General features: G+C 36.4%; 1 protein-coding gene across 1 annotated transcript; it reads left to right on the top strand.

The window, feature by feature from the left end:
- The first annotated feature begins 45 nt into the window (after positions 1-45).
- Positions 46-19014, top strand: H (transcriptional corepressor hairless). The gene is made up of 4 exons (XM_019048647.2): positions 46-674; positions 3618-3746; positions 4571-5554; positions 8951-19014. Exons 1-4 carry the CDS (start codon positions 470-472, stop codon positions 8983-8985), a joined length of 1353 nt encoding a protein of 450 aa, XP_018904192.2. The 5' UTR covers positions 46-469; the 3' UTR covers positions 8986-19014.
- Positions 19015-20851: the final 1837 nt, after the last annotated feature.

Below are 20851 nucleotides of genomic sequence, written 5' to 3'. Positions count from 1 at the left end.
GATTCATTGCCAGACCGTTCCTATTCCAGTATCTGTTCCGAGTTCCGACTATGATAGCGGGTTCAGGTTCAGACAAGGAAATGAGTGGGAAGAAATTCTGTCGACGTGAAAACATGAACGATTGTGATTCCCCGATCCCCGACTCCCTTGTCGCTATCTAGATTGTCCGCTTTGCTTTTAAGTTTTGCCCAATTTATACACTCATTTCGTCGTAAATGCAGTTTCGTATTTTGCATAATCGTGTACGGAATGCATTCCAACCGGAGTTCCATAGCGCTACCACTCCCGTAGTGCGAATCCCACGTTTTGAATTGTCACGCCATTTCTGTAGCAGGTGGAATCAGCGAAGATAGTTTACAATCAAGCTGCGTTTAGGTACAGATTTCTGAAGATGAAAGTGCGATAAATACAAAATTGTACAACCATTCGGCCCGTGCTGATCACTAAGCTGCCGGCAGCTAATGATGGAATGAAGGCTATGCTGATTGAAGACTGTGTAATGTCAACATGTGCCACAATGACAGAGGATAGAAGCATAAATGGAGACATAAATATCAACAGCAAGAAAAGCACTATTTTGAATTCCAATGGCCCGTTCAGTCCAGTTTCAAACTCCAACATAGACCCTGATAATTCTGCGAGTTTTGTAGGCGGGAGACTAAAATTTTTCAAAGGTAACTCCATTTCAAATTTATATCTTCATCTTGTTTACTTTCAAACCAGCAACCTTATCGTAGTTGGACAATTGTAGGGCTTGCTGCTGTACATAGTCATAATCACTTATATTTTCCGAGTTAAGGTAGCTTTGTGCCGCAGTTTCTTTCCTGCTATCATATGTTCTTGTAAAAGAACAAAGATACCCTTTGTGAACTCGAAGGAAGTGTATTCTTGGTGGGCTCCGTGGCGGAAGCCAACATTGACACACTATTATTCCTCGCATTCGAATTGTGAAGTAAGATGCTTGCTCCATTAACTCTGAAGAATTGACTTAAAATTCAACTGCCTTGCCTATTTGTATGTACTCGGTTCTATGACAGCAGCAATTTTTTCCTTAGTCTCATATGAGGACTTCTCCTGGTAATTCAGTTATTTCATAATGAGAACTTAAGCATCCTACACCTACCTGATGTCACTCAGAGATGTAAAATATTTCATAACTTCTTCATGTTTAATTATGTCCTTTGAATTTGCTGAATTAGGGAGTAGGATGTTTCCTGAGGGATTAGAACACACTAAAAAGTAAATTTGTTACCTGAAGTATGTGTTGGCATTGTTATCTCATCTGTATCGCTTATTCTATCTTTTTTCTCTGTCTATTACTAAACTTGGAGGAAATTTTTACATGAGAAGTAAGGCTGCTATTAGGGTTTTTCATTCAAACTTTTTGGTTGGCAGATGTTTTCGAACTGAACCTCTCTGGTCACGAGGAAATGCCAAAACCAGGAAATTTAATCGTGTTCGTTGAACAACATCTGAAAATCATCAGAACAATCATTAATGTTTTACTCTAAGTCATTCGGTTGCCCTTTCCTGCAGACAAGATAAATATCTGTTATCTGCTCTTAAAATCTCTAATGCTAGTCTCGCAAATCAGATAGGCCACAAACACAATATGTAACAAAATATCTCAAATAACTATGAATTATCGGAGCTTAATACGTTTTTGGCTAAAGAAGCTTCAGCAGCTAAAATTCACCTTTGTTCAGCTGAAAAATTATGAAAATCATTTTGGTAAAGAATCATATGCAGAATCTAAATTTTTGTAGGAATTCAGAGGGAGTTTTAGTCAAAGAGTATGTGAGAGAGAAAATCCAAAATTTTCATTTGTTGCCAGGTGAACTTTCCCTAAGGTTACTCATTCTTGAAATTTTTCCAAATGGAGTAGCATAGGGGTGCAGAATCTTCCAAGCCTCTGTGTTTTCACGTGCCTGCCCGCCTGTTTCCCTTATTTTTCTCATCAGTTTTCCCAAAAAGTTCCCATCAGTTTCATAAGTAAGGACCTTTTTCCTCTTTCCTCCTTTGATTTTCAACTTTGACCCTTTAAAATTTTCCCTCCTTCCACATTTGTAAGGGCCTTTTCACATTCTCACACGCCTGGGCGCGCGATCAAGCGTTTTCTGCACCCCTGGAGTAGCAGGATGCAAACTATAGTATAGTATAAGAAGTCTCTACTAGCTTTTCCTTCTCTTTTTCTTTTAATTTGGAGTTATAAGAGAAAGATCCGTTACAGAGGTCAATGAGACTAGTTATTTTTACTGAGAACCAAATTTTGTTTGCTCCTCTATCGATGCATGTTGTGAATTTTTCACTTCAGACTCCCCCAACTGATCCAGGAATGGATGTGGTTTCCTGAATGACTTAAAAGCATCTCAAAAGTCTTCTATTTGACTTAATTAAGTTTCTTGCAATTTTCTAGTGTTACAGATGTCACATACCCAGTCACAAGTATCCTACTATTCAATCAGCAGTTTAGGATCAGGGTATTACCTAATTTTAAATTAAGAAGGCCCAATTAATTCCTGAAGATGACAGAGAGTTTGATGATGCAACAATATTTATGCACTATTTAATGATAGCCACTATAAATAAGTAAATGTATTACATGAAAGCAAGAGTTCCAGAAGGAAACTGTGATAAAACTAGCACCTGCATTAATTACTTTCTTTCTAAATTTTATAAATAAGGTTTCTTTCATTGGGCTCTATTACTGCTTCTCTGATCCGCACAGTTATGACTTTTTCCCTCATCAAAGGTCTTTCAAGAATTATTATTTCAATTATTTTTTCTATTTTTATTTATTTATTTTTTTTGCAAAGAATGCTTTGGGACACATTGGTTTAAAATCAAAGGGCATATTTGCCCTCTGTACAGTCGTAAAATTCAAAGATTGATTTCTTTTGACTCGTCCTAGCCCCCTTGTTTGACCCGAAAAAGGCCACAAAAAAGAGGCAAAGAAGCTAGTCTCATGACAGGCTGAAGTTAGCTGAACAAAAAACGTAATTTCAGGAAACACGTGCTTAAAGTTTTGAATTTTTTTACTCAGGGCTCAAAACTGTTTATAATTATTACTTATAAGCCTTTGCAATCAATAACTATTAAAGTTTACATCTCATAAGTGTACGCACGTTTAGACTGCAACAGGAAATCTTCTATCTCGATTCTTGCATTTACTCTCAATGCTTAACGGGTGTCGGACGACTGTCTGTCTAGAAATAGGAAAAAATTGTTTAGTTAGGATGCAAGTACTGAAGTATTATATATTTACACCACAATCGACCTAACTTCCTGTAACTCATTCTTTGGAATACTGAAGAAATAGATACCATCAAAAACCAAAACTTAAAGTCTGATTATGTAACTAAACTGGACAAGTATGATCTTCTTGAGAAATTTGTCTTTGCACATTGGGGGACCAACTCCATAGACTTTCACATATTTGTGAATTCACGCAGATGCTGATACAGTACCAAGCAGGTGCCCCCCCCCCCCCCCCAAAAAAAAAAAACTTGGTTAATTGATTTTTAGGTTTTGTCTCTTGTATATATTACTTACATCTTTTCTTTTTTTCATTTTTAATGTAACATTCGTCTCTCATCAACTGCAACACTCCTTTCCAGATGAAAAATTAATCCTTGAATTATCACATCAAAAAGATGGAGAGCGCACATGTTGGGTGCCTGTGGCTAAAAAGACATTTTGGCCTACTGTCGGTACTCCTAGACTGGAAAACTGCACTTCATTCAGTGGTATAGAAACTTATTATTTTACACATCTATAATTAATGAAAATTAGATATTTTTGGGAAAATATCTGTTTGAGTTATGAATGAAATGAATGAAGAGAGTCTGGGTTTTAGCAAGATTATTTGATTGTTTGACCGAATTTATTCATCAATACCTTAAAAAAGAAGAAAAAATCTGTAGGTTATTCCATGTCAGATCAGACCAGTGATTTGATCTTACCCTTTCAGAATTGGATAAAATTTGGCCTACTTATACTGCTCAGTGACCTGAGCTGAAAGACCTAAAGTTAAATTTTTTCTGGGTGCCTCATTCAACTTTTGTTGAGCTCTAAAGTGCGGGCATATTCATGGACATGGCACCTTCAAGAGTCTGTAACTTGTAGTGGTTAATCCAAACCAAACCATTTTGGTACCATTGGAAAGTCCCTGAAATGCTTTTCTTACTAATGCCTAATGCCTGAACCTCAAAGGTTGAACAAGGCATCCAAAAAAACCTAAATTTAAGTTTTTCAACTCAGGTCACTGAGCAGTATGAGTCTGCCAAATTTCATCCATTTCTGAAGAGGTTAAATCAAAAAGTACCAATATTTGGTCTGATTTGGCGTGGCATGACCCTTTTGCTGAACTAGGTAGTGGTAATTGAAACGATAGGATTAATACCTACCCTATGAATTTATTTATTTGATGACACTTTGAATGACGATTATTAGAATTTTAATAGAACAAATTTATCATTGAGCTTATCCAGTAATGAACCACTTTCATCAAGTTGTCCTATATCTATAATGTTTCATTGCTTTGCCAAAATCTATCTTATTATATTTACAGTTTCAGATGATAATTCTTCAATTCAATCATCACCATGGCAGAGAGACCACAGTTGGAAACAGTCGAACCCTCGGCGGAATGTTAGCAAGGAATTGCAATTCATGGTCAGGATACGACCTCTGCCGCGGAAGTATTTCTCTTCATATTCTGTTCGGAGGAAGCGGAGACGGCCTTACGACCCAACAAAAATAGAAGTTAAAGATGATTCATCTCATCATGCTACTTCCAAGTCTGTGAAAAAGGAGAAAAAAGAAAAGAATGGGATTGGTGCAAAATTAAGCTCAATTGTATATAGGTTAAAAGAGAGAATACATGTATCAGTCGTTAAAACAGAGAATACTATTAATCCTGCAAGAATTGATCCTGGCATTGTCTCACCGCGAAAAAGAATTCTTCGGGAGTTCGAAAAGGTCAGTTTAGATGAGATAGCAGTTTCTACCAAGAGGCATCGAGCACGGACTGCGCCAGCACCTGCCAAACCTGTAAGCAGTCATAGTATTACATCAATCCTAGCAAGAGAAGACGAGCCTTCTTTCTTGCGATCATTGTTAGGCTGCTCGGGCAGTGAAGCATCCTCAGCATCTTTTGATTCCTCGCAGTCTCGCAATCCATATGTTGTGAATCCATCGCCCTCACCAGAGTCAGTGCGCCCCAGTGCTTGCAGTAGTACAACTTCAGTGACACCATCGCCACCTCCGCCGAAAGCAGGCACTCTTGTTCAGCCACAGCCCACCCACCCGCAATTTCCGTATGCGATGTCCATGCATCCACCATTCTTGCCTCATCCACAGGCTTCATTCTACTCAGGTCTATCTCATTACAGGAGTTCACCCTCTTATTGGCCACTGTATGCCATGTCTAGTCTCCCTCGAAACACTCTTTATCCTCCTATGATACCAGCGTTCTCACCTCTTAGTCCATCATCGTGGACGCCACTAACGCAGCCTGCCATAGGAGAGTTCAAGAGAGATGATGGATCCTCAGGTAAGACTCTTAATTCATTTATTTAAATTTTGAAGGGAGTGCTCTGAAGTATTATAAAAGTAATTTTGAAGTCACATTATCAATTAATTTACACATCAACAATAAGCAGGACATTAAATACAAAATCAGGAGAGGCAGAAATCTTATACATGAAACCACTATAAAATGGCAAACCATCTAAGAATATTTTTTAAAAAAAAGTGATTTCTTGCACTGGTGAAATTTGGAGATCTACTGGGCAGATTCTAATGAATTTTCATTGCAAGTAAGTGATGCCTCTGAGGAATTGCCAAATTAGATCAAATTCGAACCTTTGACATTCCTCAATGTCTTAAAAAATGAGGAAGTTTTCGTTTATGTTCAGGTGCTGCAGTCCAGTGTTCTCACAATGGGCCTGTTTCAAACTTTTCCTAGAGCAGAATGAAGAGTTGTTTCTTATAGATAATGCCTTAAAAATCACGATGAGCGCATCGGCAAAGTCTGAAATGCACCCATAAATTCACAATCTGCGTAAGAAATTTGCGTTATTTTGAGCTTCCCGCTTCAAAAACGATACTACTGCACAGGTGAACATTTTGTTAGAGGAGTCGCTCCATCGTCGGCAATATTCATCATGGCCGACGCTTGCGCAGTTCCTCGCGTAATTCGAGGAGAGTTCAAGGTCAATTAAGGCAGGCGAGGAAAATATGAACGTAAACACGCCGATTGTTATCTGGTTTAATCCTGTTCAGGTGTTATCTCGTCCCATCACACGTGTTTTGGTGGACTGGCGTCGGCCATGATGAGTATTGCCGCCAATGGAACGACTCCTCTAACAAAATGTTCACCTGTACCGTAGTATCGTTTTCGAAGCGGGAAGCTCAAAAAACCGCAAATTTCTTACGCAGATTGTGAAGTTATGAGTGCATTTCAGACTTTGCCGATGCGCTCATCGTGATTTTTGAGGCATTATCTGTAAGAAACAACTCTTAGTTTTGCTCTAGCAAAAGTTTGCAACAGGCTCATTGCTTTGTGTGGTCTTTCGCTCCTTGCCCCTGCATCCTCCGTTCTTAATCCCATCAAAATCATATAAATTTCAGTAGTTCTCTGATATATATCTATTCAGTAGGCCTCCTAAAATCCACATGCAGCTTCAATAAATAGTTCACATTTTAGATAAGCACTATTTTTTCAGGGGTAATTTCTTAGGCTTTGCTATGCTTTAACGGTCAACTAAGTCACAGCAGCAAACGCATATGTCACACATGTTACCCCTCTATTTCTGGTTTCTCAGTAAAATCGCCTAATTTAAATTTTACTCTTGCCTGGGGAAAGCTCAGTTCAGGCGATAATGCCATACAAGAATAAAAGAGGAAAAAACCGCAAAAATACCAAAATAGTCAGTATCATGCGCTCCGTGTAATTCATCAACAAAATTTACTGTGATTTCATCTACAGAAAACACTCAAAAATGGCAGAAAAAGTACAAAAATAGTGAAAATTCTGCTCCCGGAAGAAGTCATCAATGGGTTCCACAATGATGCCATCAGCCAGACACACCATGATATGCCCAAAAATCCAGATTTAATAGATGATCACTGCCTCTAGGGGGAGGGAGGGGGGGGGTGAAAATAGGGAGATAAGGAAATTAAAATTGATAAGACACCCTACAATATCCTCGTTTTGTGGAGTTCCTTTGAGGAGAAAAAGTGCGGTGCATAATTTGAATTAAAGGACCCCACACACCTCTTATGGGAAGCTGCACCATGAAGAAACCTTAATTGTTTTTTAACATTCGATTCTCCTCAAGATGCTGATCAAAAGTTATCAGTGCGCCAACTTTCTACGATGCACTGTTTGTGCAAAAAACGGCCGAGAGGATCCAATTATTTAATTATGGTAAAAAGCCAGAAAGATTCCTCATCTCAGCACCCGACTGAAGGAAATCAGGGGAACTCCCGCACCCAGCGGCAGTCTTATCTCGGATTCCGCGCGCCGTTTTACTCGATCATCCAAATCAGATTCTTGAGGAGCATAAGAACAGGAAAGTCGGAGAAAAACAGTGAACGTCAACTGGGCGAGAGCAGGAGGGGATGGCCCCAGAGTCGGCAGGTACAGATAAGAGAACGGACACGCGCTACGTTTTTTCCTCATTTACATCGGGTTTGTTCTTGAATGCTTTGTTCTTTTTTTTTCATTGTCGCCGAAATAATCAAATCTTCTCGGCCGTTTTTTGCGAAAACAGTGCATCGTAGAAAGTTGACGCCGTGATAACTTTTGATCAGCATCTTGAGGAGAATCGAATGGTTAAAAACAATTAAGGTTTCTTCATGGTGTAGCTTCCCATAAGAGGTGTGCGGGGTCCTTTATAAATATTTTTGTACTCACCACAGTGTTTTAGTTTTAACTGTGGTTTTTCTGTCGGTTAACTGTGCAAAATATTCGAAGGCTTTAGACCACCTGGAACAGCAAGTTAACTATAAAGCCGAGAAAAGTATAAAAAGTAGAGGGGAAAAGTAAAAAAAGACTGGAAACTGCAGGGCAATCACCTCTGTAGGGATTCCAGGGGATTCACCTATTCCAGGGATATCCAACTAAATTCAATAATCGCAAACATTATTTACATTTAATTGAGAGTGATAAATTTACTTTATAATCATATAATTAAATTACTTGCAGTTTGATTCTGTTCCAGCAGAAGGATTTATTTCATTTCGATTTGAGACAACTGATTTTACAATTTGCTCCTCATTTTTTTTAGAAGTTGCCTACAGGTTTACTTTGTTTTTACCTAAATGTATTATTAAAAAGCAGGAATTAATTCAGTTCTGGATAGTTTCAATTATTTCCTCTCCATTACCCTACTGCAAAACTTGGGTATATGCATAAGTTCTCTGCAACCGTGGATGTCGTCTTTTTTTAAAAATTATTTGTATCTCATTAACCATTACTTCTAATTTAAATTCCTAAAGTTCGTTTATTAGAAGAGGATTCGGTTCATATGAAACTTGTAAGCCAAACTCTACTCATTTTAAGGACATCGTAGTGCATTTATTTTAGAACTTCAAATGTGATTATCTCAATACTTGAAAACTGAACATCTGCTATTTGTACAGATATGATCTCATTTGTGTGTTTACAGGTAGCTTGAAACCATAGGCTCACTCCAAAAAATGAAATTCATTCAAAAATAATTTACATTATTTTTATTGAAAGTACCTTCACTTTGTTTCAACTCACAGGCACACATATACATTGACTCAACCACCGAAGGATTTGCAACCTAACAATTTTTTCTCTTTGCATCAGAAATTTATAAGATCAAGAGCAACCCAGAGATTGTAATTAAATAATTTTGTGCATCTTTGATCTTTATTTTGTTTATTATTTATTTATCTATTTTATTTTATTTTTCAGATGTTCCTCTGAACTTGTCCAAAAATGCTAGCTGAGCTGTTGAAAGGGCTTCCAGGAGCTGAGTAAGTCAAAGATTAAACAACTCTAAAAGCTAAGACTGTTTTTTTAGTACATTATTGATTCATTTGTAATATAGTGCCTTGCTACGTGTGAAATCGTAAACTGGACCTATTATATTTCAGTCAATATGTTTAAAGTGGAACATTAGCTCTGAACATTTTTATCCAAGCTTCTGAAGCTAATCACATGGGTAAATTCAGTTTTTTTACCAGATAAATTGTGAAAAAAATATTTCATCCATCAACTTAGAACTTAATTTTGACAGGGTTCACAATTCTCTCTTACCAAAATGAAAACATGACAGTAGTCCAGAACACATGACAAAGATAAACACTGGAAAAACAACCACGCTAGACTAAAATTATTTTAAGTTCTTCTTAAGGCCAGGATACGAGGTCTGTCCGGAAAGTATCCGATCTTGTTGATTATCTCGCGATCAACGGTTGATAAGAGGTTGGAGCTTGGGATTATCTTTGCAGGGACTCTCCTGAATGCAGGTGCACAGCAGTACTATGGGACGTTGAATCAGTCGTTGGTAATTTGCTGATTAGTGCGTGCTATACTGCTGTGATCGTTGGATTTCATTTTTTTTAAAAAGAGGAAGTTAAGGAGAGTGGGGTGGGAAGAGTTTGTAAAGAAGATCATTACAGGAGACACGTCTTGGGTCTACGGGTACGGCCCTGAGGCAAAAGTGCAATCTTTAGTTTGGATTGCACCTGGGAGACCTGGCCTGTAGAAAGCTCAAAAGAGTTGCAGCACTGTGAAGACAATGCTGGCCGTCTTCTTCGATCATGAAGGTGTTGTCCATCATGAATACGCTCCTCAATGCTCTACTATCAATAAAGAGAGCTACTAAGAAACTTTATGTACCTTTAGGGGTCTTGGGGAGCGTATGCATGATGGACAACACCTTCATGATCGAAGAAGACAGTCAACATTGTCTTCACACTGCTGCGACTCTCTCGAGCTTTCTACGGGCAAGGTCTCCCAGGTGCGATCCAAACTAACGATTGCTTTTTTGTCTCAGAGTCGTACCCGTAGACCCAAGACGCGTTACCTGTGATGATCTTCTTCTCAAACTCCTCCCACCCCACTCTCCTGACTTTGTCTTTTTTAGGAAAAACGAAATCCGACAAACGCAGCAGAATAGCATACACTAATCAGAAAATTACCAACGACTGATTCAACGTGTGATAATACGGCTGTGCACCTGCACTCAAGAGAGTCCCTGCAAAGATAGTCCCAAGCCCCAACTTCTTATCAATAGTTAATGGCGAGATAATCAACAAGGTCGGATACTTTCCAGACAGACCTTGTATATTGCGGTCCTCATAACTCAATTTTCAACAGATAATAATGAAGAAAGAAAGAGATTAAAAGAGGAATATTAGCTAAAAATCCAAGTGTTATAGTTCTAAGTAAACTGTTAAACACATTGGTTTACCTGTTTCACTCTTAATTGTGATATGTAGATCCGTAGCTGTCGTTTCTCCGCTGGTTTCTCTCTGTTTAAATTTTTTCTGGTCCAACTATCGGTTTTTAGGATCCTGAAAAATTCCAGCCTTTTCAAGGACCAATAATCTGAACCACGTCCATTTTTATTTTTTTCTCCACAGCTAAATGTGAAGCAGCTACTCCTCCCTGTCATTCAAAGTTGATTTTGAGTGTGACTTAGTTGGAAGTTTTTATAAGAAAAAGAAAAAAAAACAAATGTTTTACAGGAAAATTTTCTGATCAAAATTTAATTAATGCAAATGCTGGCCAGGAACTTCAAGTCAAATGAGAGGATTAATACTGATTTAATTTCATATTTACAAGTTCCATTCATGTAATACTCGGTATGGTAGTCACAAACAATTTCCTCCTAGTATCCTTCCTACTCATTTACTTGTCGTCCGTCTTTACAGGCATCTTCCTCTTTTTTTTCTTTCTTTTTTTCAATTTTTAACCCTCTTTGAAATCAATTCCTTCTTTCCTTACTGACAGCAATAACACTAATGATATTTTTTGTACATGCTGAGCTTACTCTCAAACATGGGTTCAAGAAAAATAATTCCAATGGAATTTGTTTTCTGCTTTAATCTATATTCTGGTTAGCCTGGCACTGTTGTTTCTCTTTTATTGCTCAAAGCTAGTGTTCCTCCCTAGGTCATTTCAAACCACCGATTTTTTTGCCTGGCATTTTCAGCGTACCTATAGGTACAATCATTTGTAATTTAGGAAACTGTTTTATTTTTGTAGCAACAAGTCTTGCGTTTTCTCTTTTTGTATGCATACTTGTACATTGTATGATAAATGTATAATTTTTGTATGTTCTGAAGAATGTACGGTTTGTTTCAACGTATGCTAAATTTTAATATGTATTATAAGACTGCAGTATGATTGAGTTACAAGGGAAGAAAGTAAGAGCAAAAGCCATTTTAAGGAATGTCACCCAGTTCTTCAATTTTTTTTTTAATTCTTTTAATGCCTGTACTCAAGTGATGCTTTTTTGATGAAGGACCTTAATTTTACCCAAATAATGATTTTAAAGACTGAAAATAAGTGATTCTAATGAAAGTCATCTCTTTTTCTTTGACTGCAATTGCTTTTGTTTATCTCAACATCCAATTTCAACATACACAAGTTTGTTCTATTTTTCTCTCTTTTGTTTTTTTTCCATCAATGTATTGAGTATGTTTGTACTTCTCCTTATTCATTTTGGAAGGTGATTCAAATTTTAGGTCAGCAGTTATTTTTACTACAAATACATCTTAAGGTCTTAAAATTTGTATGCACTTGTATCTTTGAAGTCTTCATGTCATAATCATCTAATAACATGAAACGTCTCGTGCAAGGGTGTAGAAAGTTCCTAGCCTTCCTCCAAATTTAATTGATCTTCCTCTATTTTTGTGCATAAGTCATCATCACCACCCGCCAATATGTACTCAAAAGAACAAATTTTCCACCAAACAATTGGACTTTGACACCGCTAAATTGCTGTAGAACTCAAAATTGTGAAAAAATCTGATGAGGCTCCCCAATTTGTCGCTGTATTGAAAGGATTTTCATCATTTTTTCTCTGTTCTAACAGGGTATTCACCATTTCAGGTGACCAGCACGAGATCGGGCCAGTTGGGTGGTCAGAAACTTTTTGCACCTCTGTTGCGGGCTGATTATTGAAATTGCTAGGCAATGCTACAGATAAAAGAAGATACAAGAGAAAGTAGAGCAAACCTATTGGTAGAAGCAGGTGGTTGCAATTGACAAAGGAGGTAAGAAAGTGATTAATGAATGGCAGCCTACAAAATACTCCATCGTGAGTCCATCATTGTCCCCTTTAGTCTAAAAGAACCACCTTTTTCAACACATTAAATCACTCCATCTTCTCTTTGTCCATCGTTTTGTCTATCTGTGTCAATGATCAGCTTGATCTTCTGTGCTTTTTGTTTTTGTACCCACGGTTCAACATATGCCAGGTATCTTGATAAAGTTAAGGGGTCATATCTGAAAGTCTTGCATTTTCTTTTTATAGTCAAGTTTTTTATTGTGATGGATGAGCTTTTCTCACATTGTGATCAGTTTCATGTTAATGTGAAGATTCTAATTGTCTGCAAATGTGCTTATTTTCCAAACATACATGCCTGTGACTCAGACAATAGTCATATCTGAACAAACAAAAGCATTCTGATCTTTGAAACTTTTTAGCCCAACGCATTCTTTTGAAATTTTTGTAGGGTGAGGAAATTTTCTAAGAGTGAGGAAATCCTGAGACTGAGATTACTTCTGATTTTCAGTTCTGCTTTGAAAAACTTTCTACACCCCTGTGAGTACTTGTAGGTGATTTCCCTCTCTTATCAGGAGTAGATTCTTTTGAAAAACTCAGTTTGTCAAAATGCTGGACACAACCTCTTCTTTTAATTATCTATTCAATTTTGTTTTGTCTGGGAAAATCAAAAACTATTTAATATAACGTGTTTTGAAGGTAAACTTACCTTGTACCCGAAGCAAGTCTTCCAATGTTGATAATTATTAGTTTAATGGAACAAATCTTAAGCCTCAGAATAACAAGGTCACCTTTAAAAGCTGCCAGTCAAGTCTCTGGAAGAAAAAAATTTTGAATGTTATTTTTGTCATGAATTGATTTCTAGACTAATTTTGATTTCATCTAAATGCTGAAGCCTTCAAAATGAGCTTGCTTCACAATTTTTAATTCTTTCATTTTTAAAAAGTAGGGGACTTTTTATTCACAGGAATATTCTCTCACTTCTTTACAGTATTAACTCAACAAGTTGAAAACAGCGTATTTTGAGCTCCCATCTAAAAGTGCATCACCCAGAAAGCTACTTATGAGATGCGTCTGAAAGTATCCTTACCACCATGGCCACAATCTCGATTGCAGGATCCCTCTGCGGCGATTCATGGTTCATGCAGCTGTCATCAATGGACAGCCGCATGTACCATGAATTGTGGCTGATCCCTCAATTTAAGCTTTGGCTGCGTCGGTAGGGACATTTTTGGACGCTATCTTGGCTTTCTGGATGATGTGTGTTTAGTTTCGATTGGAGCTCATAATACATAACTGTGAACTAGTGCACTAGTGCACTTTCCAATTTTTCAAAATGCAAGAATTAAATAAAAGTTTCAAGATGAGCTCATTTTTCAAAAATGTTTTTTAGTTAGTATTATTCAGATACCTATTATTTTTCAATGCAGTATTTTGATTAAATGTGAGCGCCTAAAATTTTGGAATGTTTCCTCCCATATTGTAGTCAGTTTCATGTAAATGAATATGTCAACTTGCGGTACCTCAATGTTATTCAAAGTGCCCTCGATTGACCACTAAGAGATTTGGATCCAAATCCACAGTGCTCAGCTTTTGACATTGATCTTTGGGCAACTTTTTGTAAAATAAAATCCCTAACCTAAGCCGTCCCACTTTGCAAAGTACCTGTAAAGTGTTCCCCAAGTCCTGATCTTACTTCAAATATTAAGTTGAGTTAAGTTAATCAATTTTAAGTTGAGTTTACCTATAGTACTGCTCAATTAATCCTTCCTGTTTTTTTGTTTTTTTTTTTAAATCCACAATTTTTTCATTTCGCCAATCATGTCCTTTAATTTGCAAAACTTAATCATCAAACTGTCCTCAGTTAAAATTATAGCAGTTCATTCCTATCCAGTTTTAAAAGTAGCCTTACGAAAGTCATTAATATTCCTTACCTTTTGGACGTTTTTTGGGTGTCTTTCTTCTTTTTTTTTTATAAATGTGATCTTGCTTACCTGCAAAAATAAATAAATCTCAATAAGTATAATTTTTAATTGTAAGAGGTGCCTACCTACATTAGTGACTCACATAAACCTGCAAAAATGTATTCTCTAACCATTATCTGCTGCAGAGATAAGTAGAAACAGTGGTAGATATTTTCTTCATTTTGAAGTCAAATTTGAAGAATTTTTCAGTCCTAAAAATAATAATGTTAAGTTAACAAAAGAACAAACAAACCGAAATAGGTTACTTCGAATTCTCAAGTTGGTGATCATTCCAGTTCATATAACTTTTTTTAGGAAAAAGCCAATGATTCTATTGGCATCATGCTTCATTGTATACTGCTTTGTTTGCTTTAATTTGTAGGAAAGTGGAAGACTCTATTGTTGTGTTGTCTTTATTTTGACTGTTCATTTTGTATATAGAAATGTAGAATATGTTAACTCTTGACATGAAATCTTCAGCTGTGATAAACTTTTGAACAACTCGCAGACTTTGTCTCTATGTAGCAAGTTTTTGGGTTTGTCAAATGGTGAGTTCTCTCCCCATCCTTCACTTTCTTCCACCTTCTCTAATTTTATAATCAACTACTTTTCCAAGCATGAATTAATTAAAATTAGTTTTCTAAGTACCGATGTATTTGAAATGCTTTATCCTTACCCAAGATTGTCTGTGCACTAAGATCCAATTGTAACAACTCCCAAATCGAGCTTGAGTATTTTTCAATCATTCAATGAAATTTCAAGCTCTATTCAAAAGCCTTTTTTTCATTTTTCTTAGCTGACAAGTTAACCTTTTTAGTTGATTTTGTATTTTACTGCAATTGGTCTGTACTGCATTGGTGTATCTTTTTTTGCCAGTTTTTACAAATATGTTTCAAAAAGCTACGAGAGTTCTTTTTTTGGATTGTAAAGGAGACCGCGAAACGAAAAGATACAGCCATGGCTGAATTTCAATACTATTTGAATAACTGTTCCCCATGACCCACTGAGTTCAGCTTGCTCTAATAATCAAAATTTCTCTGTGCCAATTTAAAGGAGAGCTGGTCTGAATAGTGAATTTTTCATAATTTATATACAAAGAAATACACTACTTAATTTCCGTGTCAGATCCACAGATGGGTCAGTTCATGGAAATTGGTATGACGCTCAGCCCATGCAGTTGTCAAGCAGAAAAATTTGGGTTCGTTTATTATAACATTTAAAACATTGTTTAAAACATGTTTAAAACATTTTATTAAAACATAGGTATACGAGTAAGTAACATCTTTCCCATCCCTGCGGCCAGTAAAGAATAGAGAGCTTTCTTTGATCACCAATTAGGTGTCGCAACATCTCTACTAGATAATGTTTACAAATAAGCTAAAAAATATCCCTTTTTAAGACCCCGTGTTCTGAAATTTGTCACTTAAAAGTTTCGATTTTTTCAAATTGTTGTGCTCAGGAGGTCGGAGAGAACATTATATTAAATAATAATAAAGTTTAGAAGGCGCCAAATCCCTTCATTTTATTTGCAATCTTTTTTTCTAATATGATACACCTACACAATTCACAATTAATCAGCTCTATGTTCAATTTTTTTATATGTTTTAGCTGGTTACTTTAATAAATTTTAGAAAATTACAATCAATAATTTTCCTAGGAAGGCATCATCAATTTAATTATATTACTTTTTTTGTCTGAAAAATTTGACAAAAATTCTTTGTAAGTGTGGTATTGAAGTTTAAAGTAATGATTGCGTTCTCGAAGAGCCACTAGATTTTGTTTTTGAATATGATATCCAAAAATTTGCTATTAGATAGAACTTTCTTAAATACCATCCGATCTTCCTTGATATTTTTATGTTACTACATAAAGGAAATTTACAAGAGAACTAGAGGAACCCTTACGCCTATCTATAAAATCAGCCATATCATCTATCTGTAAGCTTAAGTCCTGCTGAATAAGTTTACACATTCTTAGAGTTTGATAGAAGATCAGATGTCTTTAGTATCGCATTGGAAGTAGATTCAAGATTCAAACTGGCGGTTTTTCTATCTCCTTTCGATTAAACATAAATTTATCTGATGTGCCAATTTTCACACGCCAACTTTCACACGCCAATTTTCCATTTTCTCATTCCATCGCATTGGTTGATTGATGCTGATGTAAAGTCATTATAGCGCCAACTCTCTTCAAGCCACTGTTTTCCCTACAATTTGCTGTTAAAGTCTTGATAAAATGCCCATATAATTAAGCCAGCGCGGCTAGAATGAGTCGAAAAGATCTCTGTTCCTCTCAGTACTCAAGAATTAGCTGTATGCAACTCAAGGGAAACCCTGCTCAGCACATATCTGTCCTTCTCTCTTTATCTCCCTCCTACTCTTGTATTTTTGGCAACATTGAACGATAAATAATGTAAGAACTAGGGTGAGAGGTAAGGAAACAAGTGTGAGAACGCGTGAAAGCGTGGAAAGAAACTGTTTTAGACAGTGGAATGAAAAAGCATGCGAAATCCGAAATAAGACTGCCCCCTCAGTGGCAGAGACCACTGACCACTTTTAGGTTTACATTTTTCAACGCATGACTTCATCCACAAGGCAAATTATCAAAACTTAAACTGCAAACTGCAGGAAATGGTGGCTCCTAGACAATTGCGACGGAATAAAATGATTGAAAATTGGCGTGTGCACAAGATCCCATTTCCAGGCGTGATGGGCCTTTTACAAAGAACTCAAAAGTTTGGTCTCATATGAAAATTTTCATAAGCAAATTTTTATAGGTTTCCTAACATCACACTACAATTCTCCCTGTTCACTCAATTTTTGTATTTTATAAAATTCTATTTTTCTTTTTGTCAGCAAGAAAAGAAAAAGTCTACTTATTTTTTTATTTTTTCAATTTTCTACATTTAATGAGTTAGTAAAGTCTAAGAGGAATGAGCTCTTGAACAGTCTTTTTTACAGTTCTTGATCCATGAAAATGAAACATTCACTAAATTCTCCTATGAGTGAGTCTCTACAGAGGACAAAGTTTTTAATTTGGAAGTTGGCCACAATGTGCTCAAACAGAACTGCTTACAAAACTGGACGTACGCATCATGAAAGCAAAATGGTGACTGTAGCACCGACCCTCTTACTGTCTCCATGCTTCATTTGGTCCATTTTTCTGTTGATATTGCATCATCGTATGGAAGGCCAGGTTAGCTCGGTGCTATTGTGATAATGTTAAAGTGAGATTCTATTATATTACACACAGTGTAAGGAATGTGAATGTTATGTGTCCTGAAGCACAATGGAAGAGAAATCTTGTCTCTTGATAAGTTATAAGAATGAATGAGCGACCACCATGTTTAGGGAAACGGAGTGCACACTCCTACACCCTCGGTAGGCAATGATTGTGCAGCTCTTTTTCTCTGCCCACGTCATTGGAGATTTCTGTTTTACAAAGAGGAATTATTTGCTAGTTCCGGCTCATGGTGTATTTGAACAAAATTAAATACAATTTGAATAACTAGAGATGAAACCCTCAGGGTCTTGAAGTAAGCTCCTTTCACTAACATTCCAGTTCAAGACTGAAATATTTCATTGAGACCCTGCAGAACAAAATCCCCTCGAAGTGATTGAAGAATCAAATTTGAAAGCGCAAAAGGAGAAAATCCCCCATACCTCTTCCCCTCTCTGGGGTGAATTTGTAGTTATTGTTCCCTGGCATTAGAAACTATATTCCTGGAATTTTCAAGACCCCAAAAGATTTTCTGAATAATATTGCAGTCTAATACAATGCCAAAGCAGGTATTTTACTACTCTGTTCTCAAAAACTTCCTGTTTAGATGAATCCTTTCTCCTCAGTGATGCCCAATGGTTGAAAATGTTTGTTCATAATAACTCAGATCAAAAGCATTTTGTACAATGTAATTTTGAAATGACCAGCATAGGTCGATCTTGTTTTATATCCGCCCTATCATGGACAAAGATTTTTTTTTCCCTCTTTCTTTGGGTAGTGTTTAATGGAATTGATGTTCCTGTGAATAAATTTATGTTTCATTCTCCTAATAAAAAAAAAAAAAAAGATAAGGAAATAGGAAGTTACACTTTTAGTTGGGTCTCTCTCAAACTTTACACGGACACAAACCCACTCAGTATCAATGATTTCTTTGAAATACCTATACTTTACATTAAGTTCAAACTCTCGTTATTCCATTGAAACTTCTCTTCTCGAGGCTTTACTGAGGTTTGGATCAAATGCTTATCACGCAAATTTCTCCTGAAGTTCTTGCATCCATGAAGATGTCCATATCTTTATTTGAAGGCTGCCCCTTTAAAATTGGTGGTGAATCACAACGTGTTAAAAATATGAATATTTTAGGAATTTTATTTTTTTATCTCTTTTCAACATTAGTGAGGTATTTTATAATATCCTAAAAATTGTTCTAGACAATACTCATCTCAAAGTGTTCCTACTAATTTAAAAGAAAAAGAAACTTCGTTTATATACTTTCATAGAAACGTAATTAAATGGTACGTATTTATTTTAATGATGAAACTTAAATCTATTTTTAAACTGAAATTTTTGAAATTATTTTGCAACTTTGTCATATATGTTCATCGATGGCGCCCCTTGATAATGTATGAACTTAAAAATATTGAAGAGAATGTGTGAGCCAACGAATTTCCCCCCTCTTCTCTTTTATAATTTTGTAAAGTGTAACTGATAAATTGTAAATAGACTGTAATGTACATTCTCTTTTGTAGCATTAAAAGATTATATATTTTGATTCATTTCTTATTTTCTTTTGATTTTTTCAACGTACGTAGTGCACTTGAAGGACCTATTTATATTACGGTAGAGAATCTGAATAACTGAGAAACTGGATGACTTTTTACTTATCTCCCTTGACTGGAAGGACATAAGGTAGAAGCCTTTGTACTGCAAGCTTTTTGGGTGTCCTAATCTCTTTTTCTGTGGAGAAATTTAACTCATTTTCCCCTATTAATGCCGCATGTATAAGAGAATATTAGGACACGATTGCAAATCAGTATTTGCATGCAAACAAATGTTATCTTTGCAGGTAACATGAACGAAACACTGATTTAAAATAAGTGAGCACCAGTTCTTTCCCAGTTTGCTCACCTGAAACTCTTAGGTTCCAAAGATGAGCCTCTGAATCCAGGCACTTTTCTTGATGTTTCTTTCTCTAAACTGCACCGTGTAAAACGAATTAATTACTAAACTTTTTTAAATAAAACCTAAAACTAAGTAACAGCAATGGGTATTTCAAATAAAAAAGGTTGATAGGAATGAGCTGGGAAGTCTAAGAGCTCTTAGTGGTTTTACTTTTTTCTTGCTCGATTTTTAATCCTTCACCTTGCAATGTTAAGTCCAATTAATCAGGAGGATATAATCTAGAAATTTCAAGGATCAAATAATTAAATAAAAAAAAAAAAATCCCTTTCTAACTTTACTAATGAACAATAAGTAACAAAAAATGTTTGCAATTCCATTTTTTGCATACATTTGCATTCCAATTGCAACAATACTTAAATACCTACTAGAGTGCCAATTTCTTTTTACCTGAAATTGTGCATCATCTGGACAATAAATGTCGATTTCAAACGATCAGTCGAACAAGCTCCAAGTACCATAGTGAAAAGCAATTTGCAATGTAGGAAAATATTGCAACTAATTTTAGTTGTATGTCACTTAATTTCACTAGGTCAAAGAAAGCTACCTACTTTTCGGCCTCCTAAAATTTTTCGGGGGTTTTTTGGGGAGGGATTGGGGGTATGAACTTCTTTTCAAATTGAAAGACCCCGCCTTGTGGTACTTCGTTCGAAGAGGGTAAAAAAAATATTTCTTAGTAATAATTGATCACTACTTAATTGGATTAAATTTTGCAACAAGGAACCACTCTTTCTGGCCCATTTTAGAAACAACACACGCCATTTGTTTCCCTATGTAGGTACCTATGTGCTTTTATGGGAGAGCCGGAGATAGTGGTTCCCTACTGCAAACTGTAATCCAATTATAATCAAAAGAAACAATGAAATTAGGTAAATTTCATTGTTTCTGGATTTCAGTGGTCTCACTACATAGAGTGTCAAGTTGTACAATCCTAGCAACATTGGCATGCTCTTGGTTCCTCTTTGCAAAATACAATCCAAATAAACTATTATAAAAAATACGATTTTTGGCATTTCAAAGAGCCTTTATCGCTACCGGCAAGAGAGCTGCAAGACAAAGAACGAACATGTTAGCAGTTCAGACATATTTTGAAGCCTTCAGCCAAAACTCAGAAATTTAAGTGTATCGCGCTGCTGGGGGGGGGGGGGGGGGGGGCTAGCGAGAACGTTGCCGTTACGGACCCGTCCCCCCCCTTCCCTAGAAGCACGATACGGTAGGGCAATGCGTGATTTCAGTAAATCTCTGATTGCAAGTTTTGGCCGAAAGCTCCAAAATATGTCTGAACTAATGACATTTTCGTTCTTCGACTTAGCAGCTATAGGTAAGTATCTCTTGTCAGTAGAAACGCCGAAAATCCTCAAAATGATTGCATATGAAATTCTTGTCCGCAGTGTAAGATTGTACGACAACTCGTGGGATTCAGCGTGGCTTTAT

Source organism: Bemisia tabaci, chromosome 2, assembly GCF_918797505.1.
Source record: "Bemisia tabaci chromosome 2, PGI_BMITA_v3".
Classification (NCBI taxonomy): Eukaryota; Metazoa; Arthropoda; class Insecta; order Hemiptera; family Aleyrodidae; genus Bemisia; species Bemisia tabaci.
This window is presented reverse-complemented; position numbering and strand designations above follow the sequence as displayed.

What these genes read in the sequence shown, in the direction of transcription:
- H (XM_019048647.2), top strand. Translation starts at nt 470, where the DNA reads ATGAAGGCTATGCTGATTGAAGACTGTGTAATGTCAACATGTGCCACA. An exon ending in AAACTGCACTTCATTCAGTG is followed by an intron (nt 3,747 to 4,570) that starts GTATAGAAACTT and finishes TTATATTTACAG; the next exon opens with TTTCAGATGATAATTCTTCA. An exon ending in GAGAGATGATGGATCCTCAG is followed by an intron (nt 5,555 to 8,950) that starts GTAAGACTCTTA and finishes TTTATTTTTCAG; the next exon opens with ATGTTCCTCTGAACTTGTCC.